Raw genomic sequence first — 27139 nt, 5'->3', positions numbered from 1 at the left:
AGAAGAAAGTCCTCTTACAAGGGGGGGTAGAAATCATATCTAATATATGATTTGGATACGTTATGATCTATGGTAATGACAAATCTTGGTATAATAATAGGGTCTTACTGGTCTTTTGAACTATCTCAAAGTGCTTTGCATTAATTAGTTTTTGAGGTCATGCAGTGGACTAAACACCTACCTTCCAAACCTGCCAGGACAAGGGAGGAGATAAGTAATGCCAAAGAATATGTGAGTGATACAGGATTAGGATGGAGGGACTGTGCCACTTTGGTGGGGAGGCCGGGAGATGGCAGTGTAACTGAGGTGAGTGGCATGTGGCTTCCAGGGGCTGGGACACTGCCTGGGCTCTGATCTCACCTGGCAGGGCCACAACTCAGTTGATGGGCATATCCTTGGTTGGGATACTCATTCCCTCCTCAGACCCTAACCACTGTTCTCATGTGCTTTCCAGTGCCCAACCGCTGTAAAAATGTCTGCAGTCACCTCTGCCTCCTGAGACCCGGAGGCTACAGCTGTGCCTGCCCCCAGGGCTCCACGTTTATAGAAGGGAGCATCACTGATTGTAACGCAGGTAGGGGCACTGCTGGGGCAGCCACGGGGCCCTGGGAATATTCCTCTGCCTTCTTCACTAGGTTCCCTATCTGCATTTCACCTTCTGCAAGAGCCTGAAAAATCCCTGTGTGCTGGGTCCTTTGAAGGATGGAGTGGGAGTGGCTCAACAGAGGGATGAGAGAGAGGGAAATATGAACAAAGCTGAGTGGGACTTAGGGAGCCAAACAGAACTGGTGTCCCAATGATTGCTGAGAATTATTTGCTTGGATCTGTATAGACTCAGTCCCCTCAAATCTACTCTTGTGTTGTTTTGTAAAGATATTTGGAAGTGGGTTTTCTATAAGGCCTTTACCTCCTTTCTCTACCCCATATTGGATATCTGTTGCTCTATAATTCAATCGGCCTTAACTGGAGTTCCTCAAGTGAGGAACTAGGTTCCTGAAGGTGGGGGACCTTATCCAGTACAGATGGGAAGGCAAGAGGAGGGTCACTGTTCTCCACACATGCTCATTTAAAAGTTGTGATGAGTGAAAAAGGGCCACATTTTAAAAGATACCTTATGTTGTTGGGAGATGGAGGCCAGAATAAGGAAGCAGTGGTTTCTCATCCCAAGGGCTGTGGATGATCTATTCCTGGCAATACCTTTCTTCAATGACTCTTAAATTAAGGCGTGTATAAACCATGGGGAATGACTAGCGTCCCTACCTAGTGTCCAATTCTTAATAACGCACATTAAAAAATCATCCTGCAATTGACTAGTGGCCCATTTTGTGGCTCAGGTCCCTTAGTTTGAGTGGATGGGGCCTTGCTTACCCACCTTTGGCCACCAGGGGGAGCAAAGCAGTTATACAGGCCCCACCTTTACTCTTCCCAAGGAGGCTGAGAAGTTGGCAGGTTTAGAGAATGAACTTAAAGGGAAAAAACTGCTTCCCCTGCTCCCCTTCCCCTATCCCTACTCTCATCCCCAAGGCTACTGGAGAGATACTGGCAAGATTTCAATATTCAGCAATATTTTGAACCAAACAATGATTCCAAGCTTTTGACATTTGTCCTATGATGATTGGTTCTGACACTTCAGGGATAGTGTTGGCCAAATTGTCACCTCATCTACTACTTTCCTCACTTATATTTCTTGCCAAGTGAATTTTACTGTAATTCACTTTTTGAAAGAACTTAACCAAAGCGAGCATGCTGATGGTGGTTAGTCATTCCATATGAAGTCTTGGTTTGGTATATTAATTAGCTAACTTGATAAGTATTTATTGAGTGCTTACTATGTGCCAGGCACTAAATGTGGGAGATAACGAAGTGCTGGGAGTGAACACAACAAACAGATTGTGCTTGTTGAATTTATACTCTAATAGGACAATAAACAGAGCACCCCCCTCCCCCAGATATATAATGGCAGGTGGTGAAAACAAAAAAGGAGAAAACTAAAGCAGGGAAAGAGGGATGAGGGTGGGGTGGGGGTTGGCTTGCCTTTACACAGAGTTCCGAGAAGGCCTCTCTGATAAAGTAAAATCTGAGTAGAGATTCAGATTGAGGGACTGAGCTAGCAGGACATCTGAGCTCCTGAAATAAGTGAACACATGATAAATACTCACCGAGCATCTTCTAGGTATGAGCTGTGGGAACACTAACAACCCCATCAGGCACAACCAGGGAGTCTGTGGGGGCTGAATTAGAGCAGGGGCCCAGAGAAAGGGCAGTTTTGGAGGGCTTAAAAAATAGGACATCTCTAACCAGCTCTCTGCCAGGCATTCATGCCTCTGCATTGTGTGTCTCTGTCAGTTGATCGATGGCTCTCTGATGCTTTGGAAGCTTCGGTCGAGACTTTGAAGTGTGCCCAAATTGAACTTTTGTGTTTCACTGGGCTTGCAGAGGAGAATTCTGAGAACTTCGCATGAGGACATGAATGTCCTAAGAGATTCCTTTACCACAAGTCTCTTTTAAACGTTAATGTACGTTCTGGAGTGTAGCATCTCTCTACTATCTTGGGGGAAAAAATGCTATAAATTGCCTCTTTCTTTCCACCAAATGTATGTTACTTTCCAAAACCTTATTACTGATAAGAAATTCGTTGGGGACTTGAGTGGAAGGTAACGTTTTGATAGGGCACCTGCTTCGCTGCCCCACCCCGACCGCTCCCCATCCTGACCCTGGGCCCACGCAGATTTGCATGGTTTGGGTGCTCTGCCAAACGTGGCTGACTAACACTAACACATGCATGGCTTTCCCTTTCTGCAGCCATCGAAAGTCCCATCAACATGCCCCCCCCATGCAGGTGTATGTACGGAGGAAATTGCTATTTTGATGAGAATGACCTCCCCAAATGCAAGTAAGTCTGAATGTTGAGGTCTGAGCTGGAGGCCTTGTCTCTTCTGGGGGAATTTGAGTGAGACAAAGTAGCCAGAAAAAAACAAGTGCAAGAACCTGGCCAGTTCACTAATTTTCACATCTTGACCAGCTTGCCCTTCCCTGGGAGAGTCCGACAGAAAACTAAGGCAGTGCTTCTCAAACTTTCCTGTGCATAAGAATCATCTGGATCAAATGCCCATCTCGTTCACAGGATTCTGCATCTCCAACACTCCCCCAGGAGATGCCAGAGGATTGTGGGCCAACTCTAACAAGGAGTTAGAGAAGTGATGACCCCATTTTTCTACTCATCTGGTGTTAATTACGCTTGGATTGTGGGAGACCAGTTGTCAGCAGAGCTGCTTCAGCCCAAATACTCTTGATGAGCAGAGATTGGGCTAAAGATTTGGAAAAAAAGAATTATTGAGAAAGCTCTTACATGGAGCAAGATAAATGGAGGTCTTTAAAATGTATTTAATGAATACATGTCAGAAGAGAGAACACAATCATGGTTCCCAGTTTTATTCTTGAAGAATTCTGTAGGGTAGACACCACCGGGCTTATTTGATGATCCCGTAGATGTCATAGCCACACCACTGAAAGTGGATTTCAAGGTCAGATTGCTGTTCTCTGCCCATCATCCATCCCTTGGTAGAATAAACTGACTGTTCTCCATGTAATTTGCTCAGTCAAACCTCTCTCTGCCTCATGTGTTCGTAAAGCAACTACGGAAGCCTAAGTCGGCCACAGCTTGTGAGCAATTCTTCTTTTACTTTCAGGTGTCCCAGTGGCTACATGGGAAAATATTGTGAAATAGGGCTTTCAAAAGGCGTCCCTCCAGGAACAAGTAAGTTTTAAGAATGTGAGCAACCTGGAGATGCCCCACAGCTCCTAAGCTGAATGCTGTTTATGTTCTACTTAACTCGGGCTTCCAAGAATGATTGGCCCTACCTCCAGCTTCCACTGTTAAGTCTTTTGGTTCCTTTCCCTTTCCACATGCTAATATGGTCACTTCTTATTCCCTCTCTGATGGCAGCAGTGGCAGTGCTGTTGACTATCATCTTGATCATCATAGTTGGAGCTCTGGCAGCCTTAGGATTTTTCCACTACAGGAGGACTGGCTCCCTTTTGCCCTCCCTGCCCAAGCTACCGAGGTCAGTTTCATTATGGGAAATACTGATTTTAGAAGCCTGGGTGATTTTTTTTTCTTTTTTAAGTTAAAAAAGCACAGCATGCAGCTTACCTTTTCTGCAGAAACAAAAAGTGATGAACTTAAAGCATTCATTTCAAATCACAACTTCGTAATCAAATGCTTCTTTTTTGAAGCCTGAGTGCAAATCCCATTTTATAATTCAAATGATTGTGCCCACTGGTGGGCATTCAGGGTAGGCTAGAGCACAGTCTGTGGGATGGGCCAGGATTTATTCCTGCAAGTGCCAAGTGGGCTCTCTTAGATCTCCAACACGCAGGAATGTGTGTTAACACTTCCCCGTAGGTCAGGCAACTTCCTATCGTGTTTGATGTGTGAATCAGAGTGGGAATCGGGCACTCCATTTAAGGAAGATTTAGCAATACGGGGGAGAGAGAACTATTGCAAAAGGTTGTTTAAAAAATAGCATACTGGGGACGCCTGGGTGGCTCAGTGGTTGAGCGTCTGCCTTTGGCTTTGGTCATGATCGGGGGTCCTGGGATGAAGTCCCACATTGGGCTTCCTGCATGGAGCCTGTTTCTCCTCTGCCTATGTCTCTGCCTCTCTCTGTGTGTCTCATGAATAACTAAACAAAATCTTTTTATAAAAACCACATTGTTTCAATTTCTTCTTTTCAGCTTAAGCAGTCTAGTTAAATCCTCTGAAAATGGAAATGGGGTGACCTTCAGATCAGGAGCAGATGTTAACATGGATATTGGAGTATCTGGTTTTGGGCCCGAGTCTGCTATTGACAGATCAATGGTGATGGTGAGTGTGGTTGCAAGGTTGTCATTGTTACTGTTTTATAAAAGAAACACTTTAGAGAGTATAAAATTAACCTAGAAAAAAAAAGATGAAGCAATATGCCTCTCAGTATAGTCTTTATAAAATTAGGAAACATTAAGTTTGTTGCAGGTCTCTAAAAATATTAGTAATAAAATTGAACTCAACCCCTACTCTCAGTTACAGTTGAATCGTAAGCAGTGGTATGTTTAATGGGAATCTTAAACAGTCTTATGTTTTTTGGGAGAGGGTAGAAAGAGAGCATGGTGTTTTTTTATGTGGTGGCTCTTTGTATGTGAAAGGAAAAAGGATTGTCAAATGGGTACAGTAATACCTCTTGTATTAGGACCAAATGGTTACCAGGTTTATTTTGGGAAGTGGACTGGTACAGTCTCTATATCATTACTGGAAAATTCTTTTCACTATTCTCTTTTCCCCCCAAATCTTTCATATTTGCCCCTGCATAAAAGTACAATATTATCCATTCTTTCTCCTTTCCCATCTCCCTCTTCTCCTCTTTGCTCTTCTTCCACGACCCACCCTTTTATTTGTTGTGCAAACCCAGTCCCAAGGTGATATATTTGTAGTAAGGAGCCAAAGACGACATGGATCTAGACAGTGTGTTTCCATTTCCTTGATCTGATAAATGACTGCGTTTGTTAACTTTATGTAATGGTTTGCTATATGGAAGCCTTAAGACTCCTGCCTTTTATTTTTCTTTGTAATTTCTTTTTGGGTAAATTTGGCATAGTACCTGGCATTGCTCCAAGTACGAGGGGAGCACCTTTCTTTGTGTAGAGACCAGATTTTTTTTTTCCTCCATCAGAGTGAAAACTTTGCCATGGAGATGGGGAAGCAGCCCATAATATTTGAAAACCCAATGTATGCATCCAGGGACAGTGATATCAAAGTGGTTCAGCCAACCCAGGTGAGAAATCAGTCCTTTCTTTCGGGTGCTGCTGCTGTTGTATCTTGTTCTATTGAATAATATCCTCTTAGGGTTCTCCTAGCTTTCTCTCAAGTGGAAGGAAACACAAGTGTTCCATTCTTCAGCTTCACTATATGCAGTCACAGGACTGACCCAAGGATGTGACACCAACTTTTTGCATAGTTTCTGGGGTTTAGCAGCCATTCATGGGGTGCTGACCAAGAGCCTTTTCATTCTGACTGGTCAGAGCAAGAATTATGAGTCCATCCAGGGGCTTGGCAAGCAGTGCCTGGCACACATCGACTCTGTGTAAATATTTGTGAAATGAACAAGTGAATGATTGTCAGGTCATTATGTAGAGATTTGGGGGACTGGGTATACTCTCTGGGTTCTTATTGGTATCACAAGGGTGTTATTTGAGGTGACCTCCCTAGCTTGCCTTCCCTGTACTTTACTGAAAAGTACAAAAGCCTCCAGAATTGATAGGTGGAGATCTCAATTTCCTTTGGTGCAGCCCTGTTGCTCACTCATTTTTAAGAGGAGCAGGGAGTTGACGTAGGTGTATAGATGAAGGGAAAGAACTTTTCACTGGATCTGGGTCAGTGACTCCTACACCACTTCTAATGTCTATAACTATTAGCCTGTCCTTCCTTTGTCAAAAACTACTACAGCCTTTGTGATATGTGGTTTCGTTGTTAATATTTAAACTTCTTTTGGAGTCATAAGCTATGATGCCTTTTATTTATTTATTTATTTTTAAAGATTTTATTTATTCATGAGAGACAGAGACTCAGGCAGAGGGAGAAGTAGGCTCCCTGTGAAGCAGGCTCCCTACAGGGAGCCTGATATGGGACTCGATCCCAAGACCCCAGGATCACACCCTGAGCTGAAGGCAGAAGATCAATCACTGAGCCACCCAGGCACCCCTATATGATGTATTTTATTTTATTTTATTTTATTTTATTTTAAAGATTTATTTATTCATTCAGAGAGAGCGAAGAGAGAGGCAGAGACACAGGCAGAGGGAGAAGCAGGCTCCATGCAGGAAGCCCGATGTGGGACTCGATCCTGGGTCTCCAGGATCACACCCCGGGCTGCAGGCGGCGCTAAACCGCTGCGCCACCGGGGCTGCCCTATGATGCATTTTAAAAATAAAGTGTTTATTTTATGAATAGCTTTCCTAAGAGCAGAAATAATTGCATCTTGAAAGCATTTTACCTGAGGCTTTGATAGCCAGGTAGCGATAAAATAGATGTGGCATCTCATTAGGCATTTTTAAATACATCCATTTTCAGGCAGCCTAGATGGCTCAGCAGTTTAGAGCCTCCTTTGGCCCAGGGCGTGATCCTGGAGACCTGGGATCGAGTCCCACGTTGGGCTCCCTGCATGGAGCCTGCTTCTCCCTCTGCCTGTGTCTCTGCCTCTCTCTCTCTCTCTCTCTCTCTCTGTTTCTCATGAGTAAATAAATAAAATCTTAAAAAAAAAACAAAAACCACACATCCATATTGAGAAGTGAAACAGTGAATGTAGAAATATAGGAAAAATAGTGAATTTTTATCTTGTAATTTGTTTATTGCATATTCATGGTAATTTGGACTTAAGAGGAAAACTTGGAATCACATGAATGTTACAGAAAATGTCTAGAGGGGTGTTAATTCCATTATGCCTCTTGTTTCAAACATTCAGCCTCTTCTAAGGAGTTCTCTCAGATTATTAATTTTATTCTAAATATCCAAAGATAAGATTCTCAATTCTGAGTTTGGGAATAATTCATGCTGTTCCTCTAGGATCTGGTTGCCAAAATACAACCAAAGTTGTTCACTTAAAAATATGGTCAACAGTGGGAATGAGAGCGCATGGACAACACATTACTAAGTAACATTGTCATTGCCAAGTGAGATGTGTTTGCCTCCCAGGATTAAGGCATGACATAGATGACATAGGTGCTCCTGATTTGGGGAGATGGGAATGATGTTTAGTCCTAAACCATGGAATTGGTCTCATGTAAGAGAGACCTTATGCCTGTGGGAAAGCAAGGTAGTAAAGAGAACCAGAGTTGTTAAGAAACTTCACAGCTTTCAAACCTGTAATGTCCTTTCATATGTGCACAGGTTACTGCTTCTGGAAATGTGGATAACCAGAACTACGGAAGTCCCATAAACCCTTCTGAAATAGCTCCAGACACAAAGCCGACTTCCCCAAGTGCTGATGGAACTCAGGTAACAGTGGCCAGCTACTGAAATGATACAGGATTTGCAAAAGGCTTAGGAATTGCGGAGTTTACTGATGCTAAGGTAAATTAATGAGACCCTGATAGGCTCACGGACCCAAGATATGGAGGCAGTTAATAAAGATAATCTTTAAAAAATAATAAATTGAAAACTTTCCACTAACTAAAGCCACATTTCTTACATTGACTGGGATAGGAATGATATCCCTTGTGACATGGGAGACCATACAGAAAAGAAAGGTGACAGTCTTCTGGACCTAGGCTCTTAAGACCAAAGATGCTTGATTTTAGAGAATGACTTCGTAAGAAGAAAGAGTTCACTGTGTCAAGGACCCTTTCCTTTTTTACGTAATGCAAATTTTCTATAGTGTTAACATCTTTGTTTCCAGAATGTCCTGTCTTAGCTCTACTGCTGTTACCTGTATTCACCACGAGATGGCACTACTTTATACTCTTCATTTATCCATCTACGTCCAACCAACCAACATTATTGCCCTCGGTGTGCCAGGCACAGTGTTTAACGCTGGAGATTAAGAGAAAAAAAAGACCACTGATGATACTTCTATCTCATGCCTTCAGGCATGAAATTTTTAGACTATTTGGTCCACAGAAAGAAATTCAGTAGATGTTTGATGTAAAATTTTGTGTTAATGTATAATCTCTCACTGGTTTTAATGGATACATAGGAAGCTAAATAAGATCTAGCTGTCTGATCTGGACAAACTATTCACCTCTGGGTTCTAGAGTCTTAATGTTTCTCATTGGGTCACTATTGGCATGTGAAGTGAGACGGTTCTTTGTGGTACAAAACTCTGTGCATTGCAGGCCATTTTAGTATTCCTGGCCCCTGTCCGGTTAAGTGTCAGTAGTGTCTCCCCCAGAGCACTGTGGTTCCAGAAGTCATCCTCTACTCTGCCTCCCCCCACATTCCCAATTGAGACCAAAAGGATCTGGAATGGCTCAGTTCTAAGGTTCTATGACTTCTTCTATAAAGTAATGTGAAAACACAAATCCAAGGGTGGTTAGAAATCTGACCATTTCAAAATCCTTATTTCTCAAACTGCGTGATCTATATGCATAATGGGTATCTGCAGAGTTAACTTGGAAGTCATGCTAGATTTTCAGCACCTCAGATACTGGTTCCTGTTCAGCTTATTTGGATCAAAATAAAAGTTGAATAAAATCCATGCTAATGAGGGCTCCTGGGTGGTACAGTCAGTTAAGCATCTGTCTCTTGTTTTTGGCTTAGGTCATGCATGATATGAGAGTTTTGAGATCAAGCCCTGCCTTGGGCTCTAGGGGCAGGCTCCGTGCTAGGCATGGAGGTTGCTTAAGACTCTCTTCTTCTTCCTCCTCTTGCCTCCACCTCCGCACCACCTGCCTCTCCCCAACCCGCTTACTTGCTCTCTTTTTCAAAAAAAAAAAAAAAATTAATGGTAATAAAGAGCTTATAACAGAGGTCCCTGTCTACCTTTTTATATTTCATGTACGCATTCCTTCTACACACACACACCAGATACATACAAATATTGTCTTAGAAAGGAATTTTCAGTTTCCTATTTTTCAAGGGACTGCTTTTTTTTCTTTAACCTACATTTAAAAGTGGCTTTTGGAGATTAATTTTCCACAGACTCCAAAATACTTGAATGTCACAATGTCATGTTTCTTGAATGTTCCCTGAATCAGACTCAAGCCCAAGGCAGGGCCAGATTTATTTTATATTCTCCACTTATTTTTCTTTTCCAGTCCATTTCAAGTCTAGTGATCCTCTTCACTAGACAGAACTCCTTCCCAGCCTGAGCAGGAAGGGGAATGTGGTGGGGAGGCTGCAGCCTCTGACCTGCACGTCTATCATCAGAAACAAAATGAACACTGAAAGGCTTTTCAAATGAGAGTGGATCTTTACCAATTATAGTCCCTTTCTTTCTCATTTTCATCTTTGCAGTGTATGAGCTCTTTTTTTTTTAATCGGGTAAGGCTGAGACCCTCTAGCATCTGTTCTCCATGGTAGATCTGGTGATCTCCCTGTATCAATTGTCTCCTGGGTACTGAGAAAGCAGCCCATGTGGCTTAAAGCTGTAGAGGCACTTGGTTAGGATCTCCTTAGGTTAACGTCGATGTGCCAAAGAAGCTCACAAATCTATCTTTCATCAGTAAATTGGCTCAAAGTACTCAAATCAAGGAACATGAATTCCTGTGACTCAGTTCTATCCATTTCCCAAAAGTCCTGTTGACGTGCATCAGATTTCCCAAGGAGATAAAAATGAAAATCACCATGGTTCCTCTTGTTAGTAATCGCTTAACTCCACCTAGCCCATTCCATAAGCGTAAGGTCCCCGAGGCCAGGCTCTTGACCTGAATGTCTTCATCATTTTCTTGGTGGTGGCCATGTATGGAGTAGGTGCTCACTTATATGTGGGTTACAGTGAATGGTCTTCTGTGGTCTTGTGCACCCCGTGCTCCTTCACATGTTGGCCCTCTACTTTCACAGAGCAAGAGATACCCCTAGAGCATACGTGCTACCTTAGCGACCTGCTGGAGTGGAGTGACTGTTCCCTTGCTTTCTATTCCTTTGTCTCCATCCATCTGGCAGCCAGAGCTGTGTCCAGCACTGGCACTATGGGCAGCTTTTCAGCAAGACCTGGGCTACCCACCATAGTCCATGGTGATTTCTCTTTGGGTTCCTCAGTTTATGGGCTTCTGAGTCCTGTAATCATTCCCTGCTCTTCCACCTACCATTGGGTTATATGAGCTTGCTGTGACTGTTCCCTCATCTGTAAAATAAGAGTACCTAACTCACCAAGTTGCCAGGATAAGGAGTTGGGTAACTTATAAAACTTTTAGATTAACCCCTGATATATAATAAACTCTCGATAAATGCTAATTTTTGTTATCTCGGTGGCTGTTTTGATTACAGGAGGAAATGATGAAGGGGGAGAAGGGATATCCTTGAGTTGACCAAGGATCAAGCCATCATTTTAGGAAATGAGAGGAACAGTCTGGCTTTTTCCTTAAATTTTTGGCAGCCTCTGAAGAAATCTCTTGCCTGTTTCTGTCAAAGTTTCTAGATTCTGTACACACAGATTCTGTCAACTATACATGTGAAATCAAGGAAGTGTTTGGAACTATTAGATGAAACGAGCCCCAAGACTTTCAGTTTGTTTGGGGACCATCTAAGGAAGAACTGAACAGTTTACCCAGGGGGCAGGTCACATGGTCCCAGGTCCCAATTTGCTTTCTCCTTTACTAAGAAGACATTTTAAAACTTACCCAAGGGAACAAATCCACGGAAAAAAAAAAAATTCCGATACTGAAAGTTTTCTGCTTCCCTCTTTCCATTTAGGCAACAAAATGGAATATCTTCAAACGAAAACTGAAACCAACCACTAACTTTGAAAATCCAATCTACGCAGAGGTAATTGTTGACAATTTTTCTTAGCACGAGCATTCGGCATTCTTCCTTAGCAATCATTTGCTTGGCTAAATTGGATATACACAGATTATTCTGAGCAAACTGGCAAAAATTCGCTTTCTTCACACAAAACTGTTTCTAGTCATGTTGGGAAAAAAAGGCTGATAATGTGTTTCATTGTGGTCTTAGATGGAGAATGAACAGAAGGATAGCACTGCTGTGGCCCCACCTCCAATGCCTTCTGTCCTTGCTAAAAGTTCTCCAAAGAGAGATCCAGTGCCAACCTATACTGCAACAGAAGACACTTTTACAGACACCGCAAACCTTGTTAGAGAAGACTCTGAGGTATAGCTGTGCCAGCTATTTAGGGAATAATTAGAAACACACTTTTGCACATATATTTTTTACAAACAGATGAAGAAAAAGTTAACATTCAGTACTTTATTAAAAAAATATATTTTTTCCCGGTTTGCCTATAGTTGGAAGTGTCCATGGAAACTCTGCCTTGTGTGTCTTTTTTTTTCTTTTTTACTTACGCCGTCTCATATTTTTACAAATAATTATCACAATGTACTATATGTATATCTTTGCACTGAAGCTATCTGAAGGTAATTCTATAAATATATTGTACATTTGTAAATTTTGCAAAGATTATCACATCATTAAATTTGCTGATAAAAATATCTGCTGAATTGGTTGGTGATCATCACAGTAAATGATCCAACAAGAAAAGGAATTGACTTGGGGCCCTTTAGCCATGTCTAAAGAAGGGGTACCACTCCTATTCCCTATAGAATTACCCAGGAAAGGAATCCAGGCCTCACCCTTGGGTCCATTTTTACGCCTCGGCACTTAATTAAGGTTCAATATTACCTGTAACCTGATTAGTAGGCATATGGATAGAGGGTGCCATGTGTTGTACAGACATCTGGATCTGACTGTAGACGCCTGAGATATGCAGAAGGTAGAAAACCAACTCAGGTTCACCCTTCTGCATGTTTGTGCTACCTAGCCAGAACACTTTCACGTGTGTTACCTCACTAGCTGCCAAGGCAACATTCTTATTTGTGACATCTATGAGAAAGTTCTGTGTCATGAAGTACAGGTGTCCTGCAAAGAGTTTGTATCTAATCAAGTGAAGCCTTGTGCCTGATGGACCCTAGGGTATCTTACATCCTTCCTGGCATCTCAGGTGGTTACCTACCCCGGACACTGGAGCTCAACAGCTGAATTACTAAAACCAAATCTGTGTCTTCATCAAGGATGGTGCAAAACAAATACCAGTTAAGCAAAGCCTCAGCTGGGTTTTCGTTTCTGTGTGTGAAAATATCATTATGACTATTTATTTCCTCAGTTGAACATGAATAGAAAGGGAAACTGTTCTTCTTGAGCCTTTTTTTTTTTTTAGGTCCTTTTGCGTAAATCGTACATTTGTATTGGAATGTACTGTAGAGCCTAGATTTTTCTCTTGAATAGTGGGTATAGTCTCCGCAATGGGAACCATGACAGGAATGTACAATTTCCATACTAAGTAGCATTTCTGGCTCTCTGTGCTAATATTGCACATTTTTAAAACAATGAATGAATGCATGGATGGATGGATGGATGGATGAAACATGTACTACTGATTATTTTATTACTGAGTTCTCAAAATATTTGTGGTTCATGTTTTGGGAGCTTATAATTTTTTTGAAATGTACTTTGATTAGAAAAGCAAATGGAAATGATGCTGCTGAGAAATTTCTAATAAATGTGTATTTTATCAACTTCTTTGGTGTGCTTCTTAAGACCAGCTCATGAATTAGTTGTATTTCACTGTGCAAAGAGCTTGGGGCTTTGAGTGCTGGGCCGGCCACCTGAGAACTAGAGGTGCCCAGGGTTGAGGGAGGTGGTGAGAAGGAGGGATTCACAGCACATCCAGCCTGGACAGGCCTGGTGGGGTAATTAATCTCAGAGAGGAGTCAGCTCCTTAGGTTCCCACCTGAACTCTGAGTAGGCAGCCCCCTTAATTGCTTTCAAAGTCAATTTCCACCTCCTGTTTTTCTTCCTTATATTCCAGGCCCTGTGCCAGGTCCCCCTTTTCGGATCTAATTGTGTTCCAGAGTTCAGTGAAAGTACCCACTGCTGAGGGATCTTAGAGCAACTCCTGCTGAGCCGGACGGAAGAGCAGTGAGGATGGTCGCAGCTGGAGAGGGTTTTGTTCCAAATTGGAATTCAAGCTTCAGTGGGGTGTATTTGGATGCATGAACTAGGGGATGGTGGCATCTGCCAACAGAAAGTGTGAATAGAAGAGTAAGAGGAAGCCAAGAGAACCTGCGCTTGGAAAATGCTTGTAATTTCCAGCTTTGGTATTTGTCTTGGGCGTTAAGCTCAGTATGAAATTAGTCTCGGGAGTTTCTTTTATGAGAATTCGGTTTTTCTGTTCGGCTTCATTTCTGAGTGTAGCCCGGAAGGGGATCAGAAAGCCTACTAGTGCCTTCCCGGCCTCTCCAGGCAGCAGACTGTGGCCCTCCCATTGCCCCTCCGGGTAGGCTCTCCTGGTGCAGGTGCTGGTTCTGAGCCCGCCTCCCTCTCTCCAGCCTGGGACAGCTGTTCCAGAAGTTCTGTGGGAGCATCGGTGTGGGGATGGCACCCACTATTTACAGGACTGAGGTGGATATTGCTTAGCTTTTCATCACATGAAGCAGGGGCAGTTTTACAGGCATGTGTTACACCGCACACTATGAGATGACAACCACAGCAGGTGTGTCCATGGAAAGCTGTCAGATTGTGCTGGTCACCTGGTTTTAGGGTCTCCGGCAAGGTTTTTGCTACTCATGCACTACGATTCGCTCACTACTCCATTGCAGACAGAGGGGTGCAGAGACCATAGGTTTCAGGAAAATATGGGAGAGGAGAACTTTAAATTGAGAACTCTATCCATTAAGTTGTTTCTTTCTCTGAAATGGAAAAAAAAAGACAATTATTTGATTTCAAGGTGGAATATCTCAGGGTGGCTAGAAGACTGTGAAGAACAAGGTAAGTCGTGGGGTGAGGGAGGCTCTGAGGAAGCTCTTTGGGGATGTGCAATTCTGGAAGGAGCCTTGGACTGCAGCCTGAAGCCCCTGGCTGCCCTTGACCCTCCAGCCTCTGTTCTGCCCTCACCCTGCATTCGTCGGGGTCACAAGCCATCCATCCAAATGGAGATACTGGAGAGCCATGTGTTTCCTTCTGGAAAGCTCCCTTACAAGCATAAAGCATGAAATTGCTTTCTTCACATCTGTGATTTGCTTTGAAATAAACCAGTATGTGTGCGTGAGGAACAGGATGGAGACTGGCCATGAGGCAGTACTTGCTGAAGCTGGGCATTGGGTCCATGGGGTCTATTATACTATTGTCTCTATTCTTGGGTGTGTCTAGAACTTTCCCGAATGAGCTAGTAACTCTCATCCTTCAGTTGTACTTGCCGTCCTCTCCAAATAATACACATTCATGAATTGTCTCCGTAGTACCCAGTGTTCTAGGCATCAGGGATGTGAATAATAATAGCTAGTGGAACGTTGATGTGCCAGGTTCAGTTCTGAGTACCTTACATGTTTTATCTCATTTCATCCTCATAACAATCCTATGAGGTAGATACTTTTTTTTTTTTAAGATTTTATTTTTATTTATTTGACACAGAGAAAGAGAGTACAAGTAGAGGGGATGGCAGGGAGAGGGAGAAGCAGACTCCCCACTGAGCAGGGAGCCTGATGTGGGCTCCATCCCAGGACCCTGAGATCATGACCTGAGCCGAAGGAAGACGCTTAACCACCTGAGTCACCCCGGCACCCTGAGGTAGATACTATTACCCCCATTTTTCAGATGAGGCACAGAGTGGCTAAACTAACCTTTCCCAAAGTCACACAGCCAATAAGTGGCAGGACTGGAATTCAAACCCAGTTCTGTCTCTAAAGCTCGTGTTCTTCAGGATGCTGCTGTGGCCACTTCACTAAGGCGTCTGTTCACTCAGTGTCCATGATATTCTGGAATTAGTGATAAGAAACAGGTCTCCAGAAACTACTAGATGTCATTGAGTCCCACTTAGATAATAGTATTGCCAGTCATTGAGTGCTGTCCCCACTTATGCAGACCAGAGACAAGGGGCATATATTTCTGTTCCCTTGTTAACTAGTGTCCCCTAATGATAGTCATTTGCCAGGAGGACAATTTGCAACCAATGCTTTCATAATAGGGGCTCGGGCCATCCTCCTACTGTGAATCTCGGCCCCAGAGGCTGCTCCCATAACACAGAGAGGTTGGCCATGGGAGTCCAACATGTAATGTGGGTCAAGAATGTATTTAGCCTACCACCTGGCACAGAGTAAGCCCTCAGTCCACAGGAGCCATGCTTATGGTCATTTATTAAGTAGAGGAGATGGGAAGAGGTTTTTTTTTAAAGAAGAAAATGTATTGTTAAAATTTCCTTGGGTGATTTTAATGTGTAGCCAGCATTAGAACTACTGGTCTAATAGAAGTGGCTGATCTTAATTTTTTTTTCTTTTTTTAATAAAGGATGTTATGGGAGTGGTCAAGATTTTTATTCAGGCCTTTGGAAGAATGCACCTATCTTGTCTGTAAGGAGGCCGGAGTGGAGATGATAAACTGTGGAGTCTCATTTTATTGTTATTTAAATGTAATGAGAAGGCAATAGCCCTGGACTGAGAGATGGGAAAAAACAGGCCGAAAAAGGTAGAGGGCATATTCAGGTCACAACGTTCAGAGCCACATTTCTTGTTCCAGGAGGGCAGGGGTAGGGCCTTCCACAAAATTCCCAGGGTCTAGCACCCACACCTTCAGTGGATTGAAGAACAAGCTGATGTAGAAATTTATTCTTTCATCCCTTACCAAGTTTCCAGACTTAGCTCCAAGGGACTTTTCTTCAATTATGTTCTGTTCGTTAGTTTTCCTTAGCCCGAGTGTGGCTGTAATTTCCTCCACAGGCCTCTTAGGGGCCGGGGAACAGGATAATTAAAAACATCTTGAACCTTCTTGACACGAATGATGCTTTTATTTTTTATTTTTTTAAAGATTTTAATTTATTTATTCATGAGAGACAGAGAGAGAGACAGAGAGGCAGAGACACAGGCAGAGGGAGAAGCAGGCTCCATGCAGGGAGCCCGACGTGGGACTCGATCCCGGGTCTCCAGGATCACGCCCTGGGCTGAAGGCGGCTCTAAACCACTGAGCCACCCAGGCTGCCCACAAATGAGGCTTTTAATGCAAGTCAGGGAGGACGTGGTCTATTTCCCAGAGTGCGATTGTATATTCACTACTTCTAGGTTTCCATTTGTTGAGTTTTTATGGTTTTATTTTTGGGCAACTTCTAAGAATAAAGCATTTCAGTGGGATACTTCAGTTTTTTAAGAGAAGAGGCCTCGAGTCGTTCTTGGCACAGCGCTTGACTGCCATTTTCTGAAGCTTGAAGCGATCAAATGCATTCAGGGGAGGGCAGTGGAGACGTTATTTGCGGCAGAAACTTGCCTCGTGGAGGTAGCATCTAGGCTTTGGATGAGGAGGGCGGGTGTCAGTTTATCTGTCTTTGACCCTTGCCAAGTGCCTCGTGTATGCAGCTGACCCAGACCTCATTCCCACTGACAAGTGGCACTTCTGGAGAGACTGAAGCTCTGAATAATTGGCCGTGTGACCGTGGGTAAGTCTTTTCAGCGATTAGCAGCTTTCTCTGGAAAATGAAGGGATTGGACACAGTTCTCTAAGTTCTCTTCTAGCTTTCCAGTGCCATGATTTCAGTGATTTATCTTTACTTGAGCCTATATGTGGAGTTGAGTTCATTTTGAACTCACTGCGGCTGTACCAGAAAGTTCTAAGCTTGTTACAGGAACTTCAAAGAAGACAAATATAATTACAGTGTCTTCATTTTTACCCTCAAATGCTATCTCTCTCTCTAGGTGAGCTATCAAAGAGATGCATTGTAGGATCATTTCCTTTTTTCTTTTTCTTTTTTTGAAGTATCTGAAAGCCTGCCTGTCGATTTCAGAGTTGAGAGTTGCCATGGGCGGGGTGTGGGGGGGTCCTTTCTGTAGGAAATTCCTGCAACCATTTATAAATCCAAAGCTATAGTGGCCTTTCATGGGACCCTAGGCCATGATGAGTTTCCTAAGGTACATGAAGGGACCCTAGCCAGAATGAGGATGCTGGTGGAGCTGGCAGACACCTGTGAAGACCAATGGCATCCTGTTAACTTCTGAGGAGGTTTGACGCCCATAGTGGTCTCTGGATTAATGAACAGATAAACCTATGACTAAAATAAATTAACCATGTGGCTTCCGTTCTTTGAAGTTGAACTTGGATTTGTTTTTTGTGGTAAAATACATGCAACATGAAATTTTAAACTTGAACTTATAATCATCAATCTGGTATCTGGGGTCTTGTTTTTGTTTATGTTTTCCAAGATGACCTTAGAAGGCTGTCTATGATGTCTGAAAATCACCGAGGTATGATACTTCCTTCTACTATTCTGTATCAGAACCCATGAAAAATGGGATCCCTGGGTGGCTCAGTGGAGTGATCCTGGAGACCCAGGATTGAGTCCCACATTGGGCTCCCTGGATGGAGCCTGCTTCTCCCTCTGCCTGTGTCACTGCCTCTCTCTCTCTCTCTCTCTCTCTCTGTGTGTCTCATGAAAAATAAATAAATAAATAAAATCTTAAAAAAAAAAGAACCCATGAAAAGATGGCAGGAGACATAGCTCAGCCCAGTTCAGTCCAGGAGGAAATACTCTAGTCAGCTATGCTATGGTGGCCACTTGGGTTACCTCTTAGAATGGGCTGAACTGTGATGTTTAGAATATAAAGCCACCAATGCTAAGAACTTAAGCAAATGACCACCAAGCTCTGGTGTAGAAGTCAGCTTCGGCATCTCAGAAAGTAGAGCTGCTGGAGCCATGACTCTTTCTCTAACTAGCTGGCTATTCCCTAACTAGCTTGTGCAAACTGTTGAGCTCCAGTAAACTTCAGTTTCTTACCTAAAACAAACAAACATACAAAAAAAAAAAAAAAACCCCAAAAACCCATGGAAATGATAAACTCTACAGGGCTCCCATGAGGCTAATATTGACTCCTTCACTCAACAAATATGGAACAAGCACCTACTAGATTCCAGAGCATGGTATCAAAGAGGAGCAGCTAACATTTACTGAGCACTTTATGTGAAGTATCTCACTTCTCCTGGGAGTCTCATCCGGGAACTACTATTGTTACCATCCTAAAAATAAGAAAACAGAGATAACAGATGAGAAGATGCTTTGTAGATGATAAAACATGAACAGCAAGCTTTGACGGAGGACCATGACCCAGGAAAAATTTTCCTTTACTTCCCCTATTTGAACTGTGTGGATTCTTGTGACTGTCTAGTGACAACAGCAATAACTACAGGTTTTTTCTTTTCTTTTTTTTTAGATTTTATTTATTTACTCATGAGAGACACACAGAGAGAAGCAGAGACATAGGCAGAGGGAGAAGCAGGCTCCCTGCCGGGAACCTGATGTGAGACTTGATACCAGGACCTGGGGATCACAAGCTGAGTTGAAGGCAGATGCTCAACCACTGGTGCCCCAACAGCAAGTTTTCTTTGTGCCAAGACTTCTAAACACTTTCCAAATATGAATTCATTTAATCCTCCCAATAACACCATGAAGTAGATTATTATTGTCATCCCCATTTTATAGATGAGGAAACCAAAGTCAGAAAGGATTAAATAACGTGCACAAGGCCTTACAGCTACTGTGTTGGGTGCAGGACCCTGGTTCAGACCGTTGGGGTCTGCGCTCTTCACCATTTTGCCACACTGAGTTCTAACATAGGTTGGCAAGGAAATATCCGGTCCTAACCGGCTTAGATCTGACTCCCCTCCATCTCTCTCCCCTTGCTAACAGCTACCCAGTTCCCTAGCTCCTTGCCAAACTTCCAGTCCCCAGGAAGCCTTCAGTGACTTGGGCTGAGGGCAGACAAATCAGTTCCACTCCCGGTGCGTTACATCTTGCCTTTGGTTAACACATGATTTCATAAGAGCCCTTGGGACAGAGGACTTTAGTCAGATGAGGGAACTCTTTGTACTGGACTGTCTCTCGAGGTGCTCCTTCGCCAGTTGGGTGCTGGTGCCTCTCCCTATGAGGGGCCAAGCCAGCCCTGACTGACTAGGCCAACTAGCATGAACCCTTTCCTCAGGCAAGTCGTTAGCGTTTAAACACGTAATGAACGAATGCCTGGATCTATTCTGTGGAGGACAAGCCGAATATTGGTGGTGCGACTGCTTCATGGTCTCACCAAGCTGGGGTGGGGGTGGGGGTGGGGTTGTTCCCAGGAAACAAAGACGCAGGAAAATGGGAGAGGCAGCTGCAGTGATTTTTCTGAGCTCTGCCTCAAAACGGTTAGGTCAGACACCTAACCCTAGACTAAATCTGTAATTTCCTAGTGGGAAATTAATCTTTAATCGAGTGGGATGCACAGCCTTTTCCTGTACTCTCATGGACCTTCCAGACTTGCCTCCGTGTGTAATCTATGATCATCGTTCTCTCTGCGTCTCTCTCCTACCCTGTATGAGTGTCTTAGGGGCAACAGCTGGCTTTCATTCCTCTGTCCAAAGCCCCTGACATTGAACCTGGTACTTCAGAGGTACTGAGTGAATGTTAGCTAAGTAAATAAATGAAAAAAGTTAAAGACTAAGGTGAGAAAGAAATCCAATGAACCACATGCCCCAGTGCAAGATGAACGATCTCACGGGTGCGTGTTTATCCTGCCTACCTCACAGCCTGCTTCAGAGGAGTCCATGCCCGTGAGGTCGCTCGGGTCACAATCAGGGGTCATTTAAATTTATATCTTGACTTTTTTTTTTCTTCTTTTCTCCTGATAAAGGTTTTTAATTGAATAGAATGGTCAGTTTTGTTTAAAAGACATCTGAGGAGTTAACCTCATGTGCTTCCAGACAGATTACTGAGAAGAAATAAGCTGTTACTACAAGTGCACCTGACATAGAAGCTCCACGCCTCCTGGGTCATCTAATCCCTAAAACTTAACGGGGCTCTCACAGAACAGGCGGTAGAGAACCACTCATGAAACCGCCCTGAGTTTCTGGACTTTTGATACCAGGCTTGGTAGGAACTTGAGTTCACAGCTGGTGCCCACGGAGCAGTTAGCGTATGTTCTTCTGTACTAAGGGGTATTTCATTTAAAAAATATATTTTTTATTTATATTATATTATATTTATATTTGTTTTTATATATTTATATTATATTTATATTTATATGTATTTATATTATATTATATTTATTTATATTTCATTTAAAAAATATAACAACCTGGGTGGGGGGTACTAACATCCTCATTCTATGGAGGAGGAAACAGGAGCAGAATTAAAATAGCCTGCTCGAAACTACCCAACTAATAAGTAGCAGAGCCAGGCTTTGAACCAGGAGGCTTCAGTCCAGAGCCACATCTCTAACCACAGTCAGCACTGGTTTCTGGGTTCTCTCTGTGATTTGAGACATGATATAATGGAAAGATCTCTGTTCCAGGCAGGAGAAGACTCAGGTCCTAGTCAAGTGGGCCAGAAATTAGTAATGTGATCAAGTTGCCTATTTTTTGCATTTCTTAAATGGGGGATTGAATATCAGTTTTTAAAAATCTTTCATAAAGGAAGATTCTTTTATTAATTCCATGGGGCTTGTGCTTTGAAAGTATCATTTATCAAAAGAATTATATTTAATAACAATAGTTTTGTTTTCTAGTTCTAATTAAGTCAAATCAAAGTTATCAGTTTCAGCGAGGTCCCATCTGTCCCACTTTACCTAGTTTCTACCCTCTGTTTTTCTGTGTCACATCAACCAAGTATTTTTGTTGCTTCATCCTGGCCACCATATTTTAGGTACTAAGTCTGTTTACTAGTTTTGTCTCTCTCTTCCTCCAGAATGTAAACTTCTGTGTGGGCCAGCAATTCATCTGCTTATTGACCTCTGGTGCCTCCCGCTCTGGGCAGGGTAACCCTGAAGGCCAGCTAACATGGCATACCTGTATTGATGGGGAAGAGACTTGTCTGGCAGAAATTCTCTGAAGATCCCATTTGATGGCAAACCTATACCCCTTCTACCCAGCTAATGTATAGGTTGAAGGAGTTGAAGAAAAGACTCTCTTCATCTATCTGTACATCCATAAAAGATACTTGGATCCATCCCTTTATGAAACTATTAATATGGGGCCTCAAGAATGTTCTGGAAATCTATTCATGCAGTTGTAGAGATGAGTGGAACAAAGGCAGGATGGGGCAAAGGGAGAAGACGATCTGATGCAATTGTTATGAAGGCCTCGTTCAATCCTACAAGATGCTCTGGAGCTGGGAATGGTCCTTCTAAGGTGTCTCTAACTGGGGCTGAGGCCAAGCCTCTAATCCCCCCATTAGCCAGGCATTGACTATCAAGCTCCTGTTCGGGCAGCTATAACAGAATGCCAGAGACCATACCATATCACAGGGTGGTTTATACACAATAGAAATTTATTGCTCACAGTTCTGAAAGTCCAAGATCAAGGTGCTTGGAAAATCAGTGTTTGGTCAGAACCTACTTCCTGATTCTTGCTGTGTCCTCTCATGGTTCAAAGGATAAGGAAATTCTCTGGGGCCTCTTTTAGAAGGACATTAATCTCATTCATGAAGGCTCCATGCTCGCAAAGACCATACCTCCAAATACCATTACAGTGAGGATTAGGTTTCCACACATAAATTTTGGGAGACACAAACATTCCAGCTATATCATACCCTATAACCTTGGGTGAAGCAGCGTGCTAGCTGAGGGCAAGTCCATCAAAAGGCATGGCTGTGAGGACTTAGCAGCTTGGTATGGGTGCATAGGCCTCAAAGAGGGATCTGGAAGGAGTACTGGGTAAGTCTTCAACTTCCCTCTGATGCTGTCACCATACCCTAGCATATCTGATTACCAGATCAGAATGGAATAGAAAAATTTGCTCAGTCGGGACTGTGTGGCATTCAGCAAAGGATGAATGACCCCAAATACAAAAATGGCTGGCCTTCCACTTGCCAGATTTCTGGACAGAACAACCATCCAGAGCAAGCACTAAAGGAAGGTTCCTCACCCTCCTCTCTCCTCACCTATTTGCTTCCCTTTTCCCTCTTCTCTCTTAGTTTTATTCTCCAGCTAAGCTGACAGAGGCAGCCTCTGAGGGGCATGAAGTCGGTCCTTTTGGCCTTGCCCTGGAGAAGGAGGCTGAGGGGATGGGGAAGGAAGGGCCTTTAGCCCCACATGGGAAGGAGGGAGCCTGGTAGGGGTAAAGGGATGGGAGTGGAAGCTGTCTTTCTGGGTCAGAATCCTTTTGCTGACCAGAGCTTCTCATGTCATAGCTGCTCTTTTAAACCAAGCGAGATGGCCAACAGTTTTCTGTAGGTGGCACCAAAAGTGCTCTATTACAACAAGAGAGGTTTTTTTTTTTTCTTTTTTTAAAGGTTTTATTTATTTATTCATGAGAGACGCAGAGAGACAGAGGCAGGGACACAGGCAGAGGGAGAAGCAGGTTCCCTGCAGGGAGCCAGATGTGGGACTCGATCCCAGGAACTCAGGATCACACCTGAGCCAAAGGCAGACGCTCAGCCGCTGAACCACCCAGGCGTCCCTGAGAGGTGTCCTAAGCTTACGGATATGGAGGGCATTTCTCAGGGATCAAGTGTTAGCAGAGGAAGTGTGTCCCGGGGTCTGTTTCATTTGTTTCTGAAGAATACGGAGTCATCCTGAAGCACTAAACATATTCAACTTTAGGAAAGTCAGGGGTGGTCCAGACTATGCTGGCCTTGACTTAATGCCCCGACTTCCAGATCTCATGGGAACCCTGGCCCCTCTGGGCACCTCTGTTTGCTTCTTTAACTCTTCGATTGGCGAGTGTGCATGTCCCACGCTGGATTGCCAAGAGAGTTTATATTTAAAAAAAAAAAAAATTTTTTTTTTTGGTGGTAAAACACACCAATCCTTTAGATTTCAGGTAACAGCTTTTGCATGCGTCTATTACTCTAAATGTTTTATTTCAAGAAGAAACTTTCTATACAATGACTCACTCCTTTGACAATGATCTGTTCTGGAAGCTTCAGTGAGGCTTGAGAAAACCTCTAATTAGATCCATGGAGGCTGTTGTCAGAAAGACAGGCTCCAGTTCACACGAGACCCGTGGCCCCGGCCTTCCTGTCCCCTGTCCCCCTTCCCCTCAGCTTGGGGCAAATGGGCTGCCTCTTGAGAGTCTGTGACTTCAGAAAACAGCCCGAGGAAGAGGCTGACAGAAGCAACGGCCTGGGGCCGCGGAGCAGGGTTTTGGGCCTCTCTGAGGTGGGGGTCCAGGAGCGGGGCGCTGGCTTCCAGACGGCGGGGCCCGGTGGCGCAGACACGGACGCAGCCATCGCGGAGAGCCTGGCTTGGAGACCTAGTTTCCAGCATGTTCTTGTGGTGCATGGTTAGTCTCCGGGCGCCTCAGGCTTCCGTGCTGAGTCACACGGGGACGTGACAGTCCCAGGCTTCCGGGCTATTATGAAAACTACCTGAAGCGACGGACCAGAACGTAAGCTCCACGAGGACAAGGACATTTGGTTCATTTGTGCTGTCACCCTAGTCCTCACGCTCACACCATCGTTCGCGGTGCTCAAGGATTTGCTGGATAAATGAGGCAGGCAAACCACCTGGGCAGGGCCTGCAGCGCGGCCGGCGCGTGTAGGGTCACAGGCGCGGTTCCTGTCCCGGGGTCCCTGCCCCCTGCCGCTTCCCCATCAGAGCATCTACCCGGAGCTCCTGAGCTGAGGCAGCGCACCCGCTTGGTCAGGGGTGGGCTGTTTCCTTGTGTGGCTGCCCAAGGTGGCGACCCGGGCAGTGGGCCCGGGGGCGGGGGAGGCCAGCAGGTGGACCGCGGGGCCCTCGGCCTGCGGAGGACCGGGCCGAGCCTGCCTGGGGTGCCCAACCTCCAGGCCCGGCACGGAGCAGGGGGCTTGGAATGCTTGAGGCGAGGCTGTTAGGTGCTGAAGAAGGGGTACGGGGGAAGTGGCAGGAAGCCAAAGACACCATGGGCCTGGTTTGTTTTAGGAACTTTCCCAGGGCCAGTCCTGTACCCAGAAAAGCAGAAACATTTTTCTTTTCTTTTTTGTTTTCTCCTCCCTCCCGATTGTGTGGATTCCATTGTCAAAACACGCAACCAAGCCTAGTGCGGTTACTCTACAGCTGAGCCCTGGTTGGGATTCCGGCTCTTTGCTATTTGGAGAGAAGTCTGAACCACCCATCGACACATTGTTTCCATGAGAAATTCATTCCCAATTCCAAACAGATGATTAATGGCGTAGGTCTCCGAATGAAACCCATTCTATAGCCTGTCCTGGAATCCTGACAAATCAGGGCTTGATGTTGGTGGGGGGATTGGGGAGTCCTGTTTGCATAAGAAAGACTTTGCAGACCCCCGGGGAGAGAGACCGAAGACTCTGGGGTATCCGCTCCAGACAGATAATTCTTGAATTAACTGGAAGGATCCAACGGAGGCCAAAGGCACTTCTGCTGCTTAACATACTAGAGAGTGTTCTAGGGAGTGTAGGGTAAGGACTCCACCTGAAGAGAGAGCGCAGATGCGTCGGCTGGTCCCGAGGGTGGCTGAGTTTCTGCAGCAAGGACATCGGGACAGTGGCCATCTAAGTGTTCATACTGTCTCCCAGCCAGGTTCCCTGAGGGAGCCTGAGGCCCGTCCCTGGGGCAAGAGGCTTAGTGAGTGCGCAGAGAAGGCCATGGAAGGTGTGCACCCTAGGAGTGGTATGCAAGAGAGGGGAGTCCTTCTGGAGGTAACTTACCAAAGGTTATCATGCTGGATAGAGAGCAGTTACGGGGGCGCGTCGGGGTTGGGAAGGGGGAAGAGGCCCAATCACTCTTTGGCAGCCAAGGACTGACCTGTCACCCAACGGGGTGCGGGGTGCTGGGAGAGAGGCCAGAGGAGTCCAAGTAGATGGCAAGACGGTGGGTGCCCACAGGCCCCTGGCTGCCCAGGGCCCCTCCCGGCCCCACCTGGATGTGACCTTCTTGGCTCCTATCAGAACCAGAATTACATTGACAGAGACTTCTGGAAGACACAAGGTTTGAAATTAGGGGATTCAACCTATGGATTTCAGCTTGGGGTTTCCTCCCATCTTCTGTCTAGGGAGAGAGTGAAAGAGGGGTCTGAGGAGCTGGCCAGAGAGGCGCCAATGTTAATGGACCAAACAGGTTACATCAGGTGTTTCCAGTTAGTTCTCTGCCCCCCCCGTATTAGCTACAGCCTAGTGATCTGACAAAGCTTGGCCCAAAGGGCAGCCAGATGGTGACCCACGGCCTGCTGCCCGCCCTGCCCTCAGCCAGGAGGCTAGACCTGCTGCCAAAGGACCGGAGACCAAGAAATGGGCCTCAGCGGGTTGATCCGGTGCAGCAGGCTTTTCAGGCGCCACCCAGATGGGGTTTCTCTGGGGCACTGCCGCTCGTCCACCGCTAGAAGATTCCATGGCCTGGCCTGTTACACGCAGCAGGAGGGCCAAGGGGGCTGAACCAGGGACGTGCAGGGGTACCGCGCCCCCACACCTGGCTGTACCCCCACCCACCCCCGTGGAGGCTTCCAGGCCCCAGGTGACTGTCCTGATCTGCAGGGAGGGGACCGTGGCCACCGCGCTGGTGCAGGAGGGCCTCACCGGTCCAGCACCTCTGTCCCCGGCTGAACAATGCAGTTCCCCACACCTGTTTGCATCTCGATAAGGAGAGAATCCAAGCAATGCTAAGAGGCCTTGAAGGCCCAGAGCGGATTTCCGCAGCAGGAGCGCCTTCCTAGCCTTTGTGTGTCATGCCACAGGCAAGGACAGTTGTCAAAAATAGGAGGGAGGTTAGGAGCTGGGGGCTGGGAAATGACAGGCCACCTCCTCCTGGTTCTGCAGGAGCCTGTGTTCAGTAGATAAAGCCCAGCGGGCCTGTCCCCGCGCTCCAGCTCGTGTCGCCAGCCCTGTGGCCACAGCCTGAAGCCCCCGGATGACACCAGGCAAAGAAGTGTCCTCAACCGACTCCTCTCAAAGGAGGCCAGGAATTTTGAACACGGGTGTAGTGTTCGAATTCATCTTCTAAGATGAATAAGTTTTTTTGTTGCTGTTGTTTCTTCACCATCCAGCTCTTTGTCTTAGGTTTGGTGTGACAGTTGTCCCAGGCTTTAGTTAAATTGCCACCACCCCCCCCCCCAGCCTCCAGGCAGGTTGGGTCTGTCAATGGACACCTGCTGTGGGGCTGCCCTCCAGAGAGCCTGCCCCTCCCGCTCCTGTCTCAGAAAAGTGATGGAGAATGATGCAAAAAGTCTTTCCTATAATAATGTTTAGCCTGCAGATTCCCCACGCCCGTTGTCACATCCAGTTATAAGGACACGCGGGCCTCCGAGGTGCCTCCCTCCAGGCCCACCTCCAGGGAGCAGGCGAACAAAGAGAGAGGTATGGAAGCCAAAGCGATGATGGGGCCCGAGTGACAGGATGGAGAGACTGTAAGGAAACCATCCGCACAATTAGAGGCCTGGCAAGTTTACAGACATTACTCAGCAGGCCCCCCCACGAGCTCCCTGAATACACTGATGGGGGCTTTGTAGCAAACATTAGCTTTTTCTACATCGCGGCAGCAATGAAAATAGAGC

General features: G+C 45.2%; 1 protein-coding gene across 1 annotated transcript in view; it reads left to right on the top strand.

The window, feature by feature from the left end:
• LRP2 (LDL receptor related protein 2) overlaps window positions 1-13218 on the top strand; it is a 196484-nt gene extending 183266 nt beyond the window's left edge. Inside the window, exons 71-79 of the mRNA XM_035698279.2 lie at window positions 455-574; window positions 2803-2893; window positions 3690-3757; window positions 3947-4064; window positions 4738-4867; window positions 5709-5810; window positions 7922-8029; window positions 11384-11455; window positions 11642-13218. Coding sequence (XP_035554172.2) covers window positions 455-574; window positions 2803-2893; window positions 3690-3757; window positions 3947-4064; window positions 4738-4867; window positions 5709-5810; window positions 7922-8029; window positions 11384-11455; window positions 11642-11803 — 971 coding nt within the window. The 3' untranslated portion in view covers window positions 11804-13218. The remainder of the gene's footprint in view (window positions 1-454; window positions 575-2802; window positions 2894-3689; window positions 3758-3946; window positions 4065-4737; window positions 4868-5708; window positions 5811-7921; window positions 8030-11383; window positions 11456-11641) is intronic.
• Window positions 13219-27139: the final 13921 nt, after the last annotated feature.

Source organism: Canis lupus, chromosome 36 (genome assembly GCF_003254725.2).
Source record: "Canis lupus dingo isolate Sandy chromosome 36, ASM325472v2, whole genome shotgun sequence".
In the NCBI taxonomy this organism is placed as follows: domain Eukaryota; kingdom Metazoa; phylum Chordata; class Mammalia; order Carnivora; family Canidae; genus Canis; species Canis lupus.
This window is presented reverse-complemented; position numbering and strand designations above follow the sequence as displayed.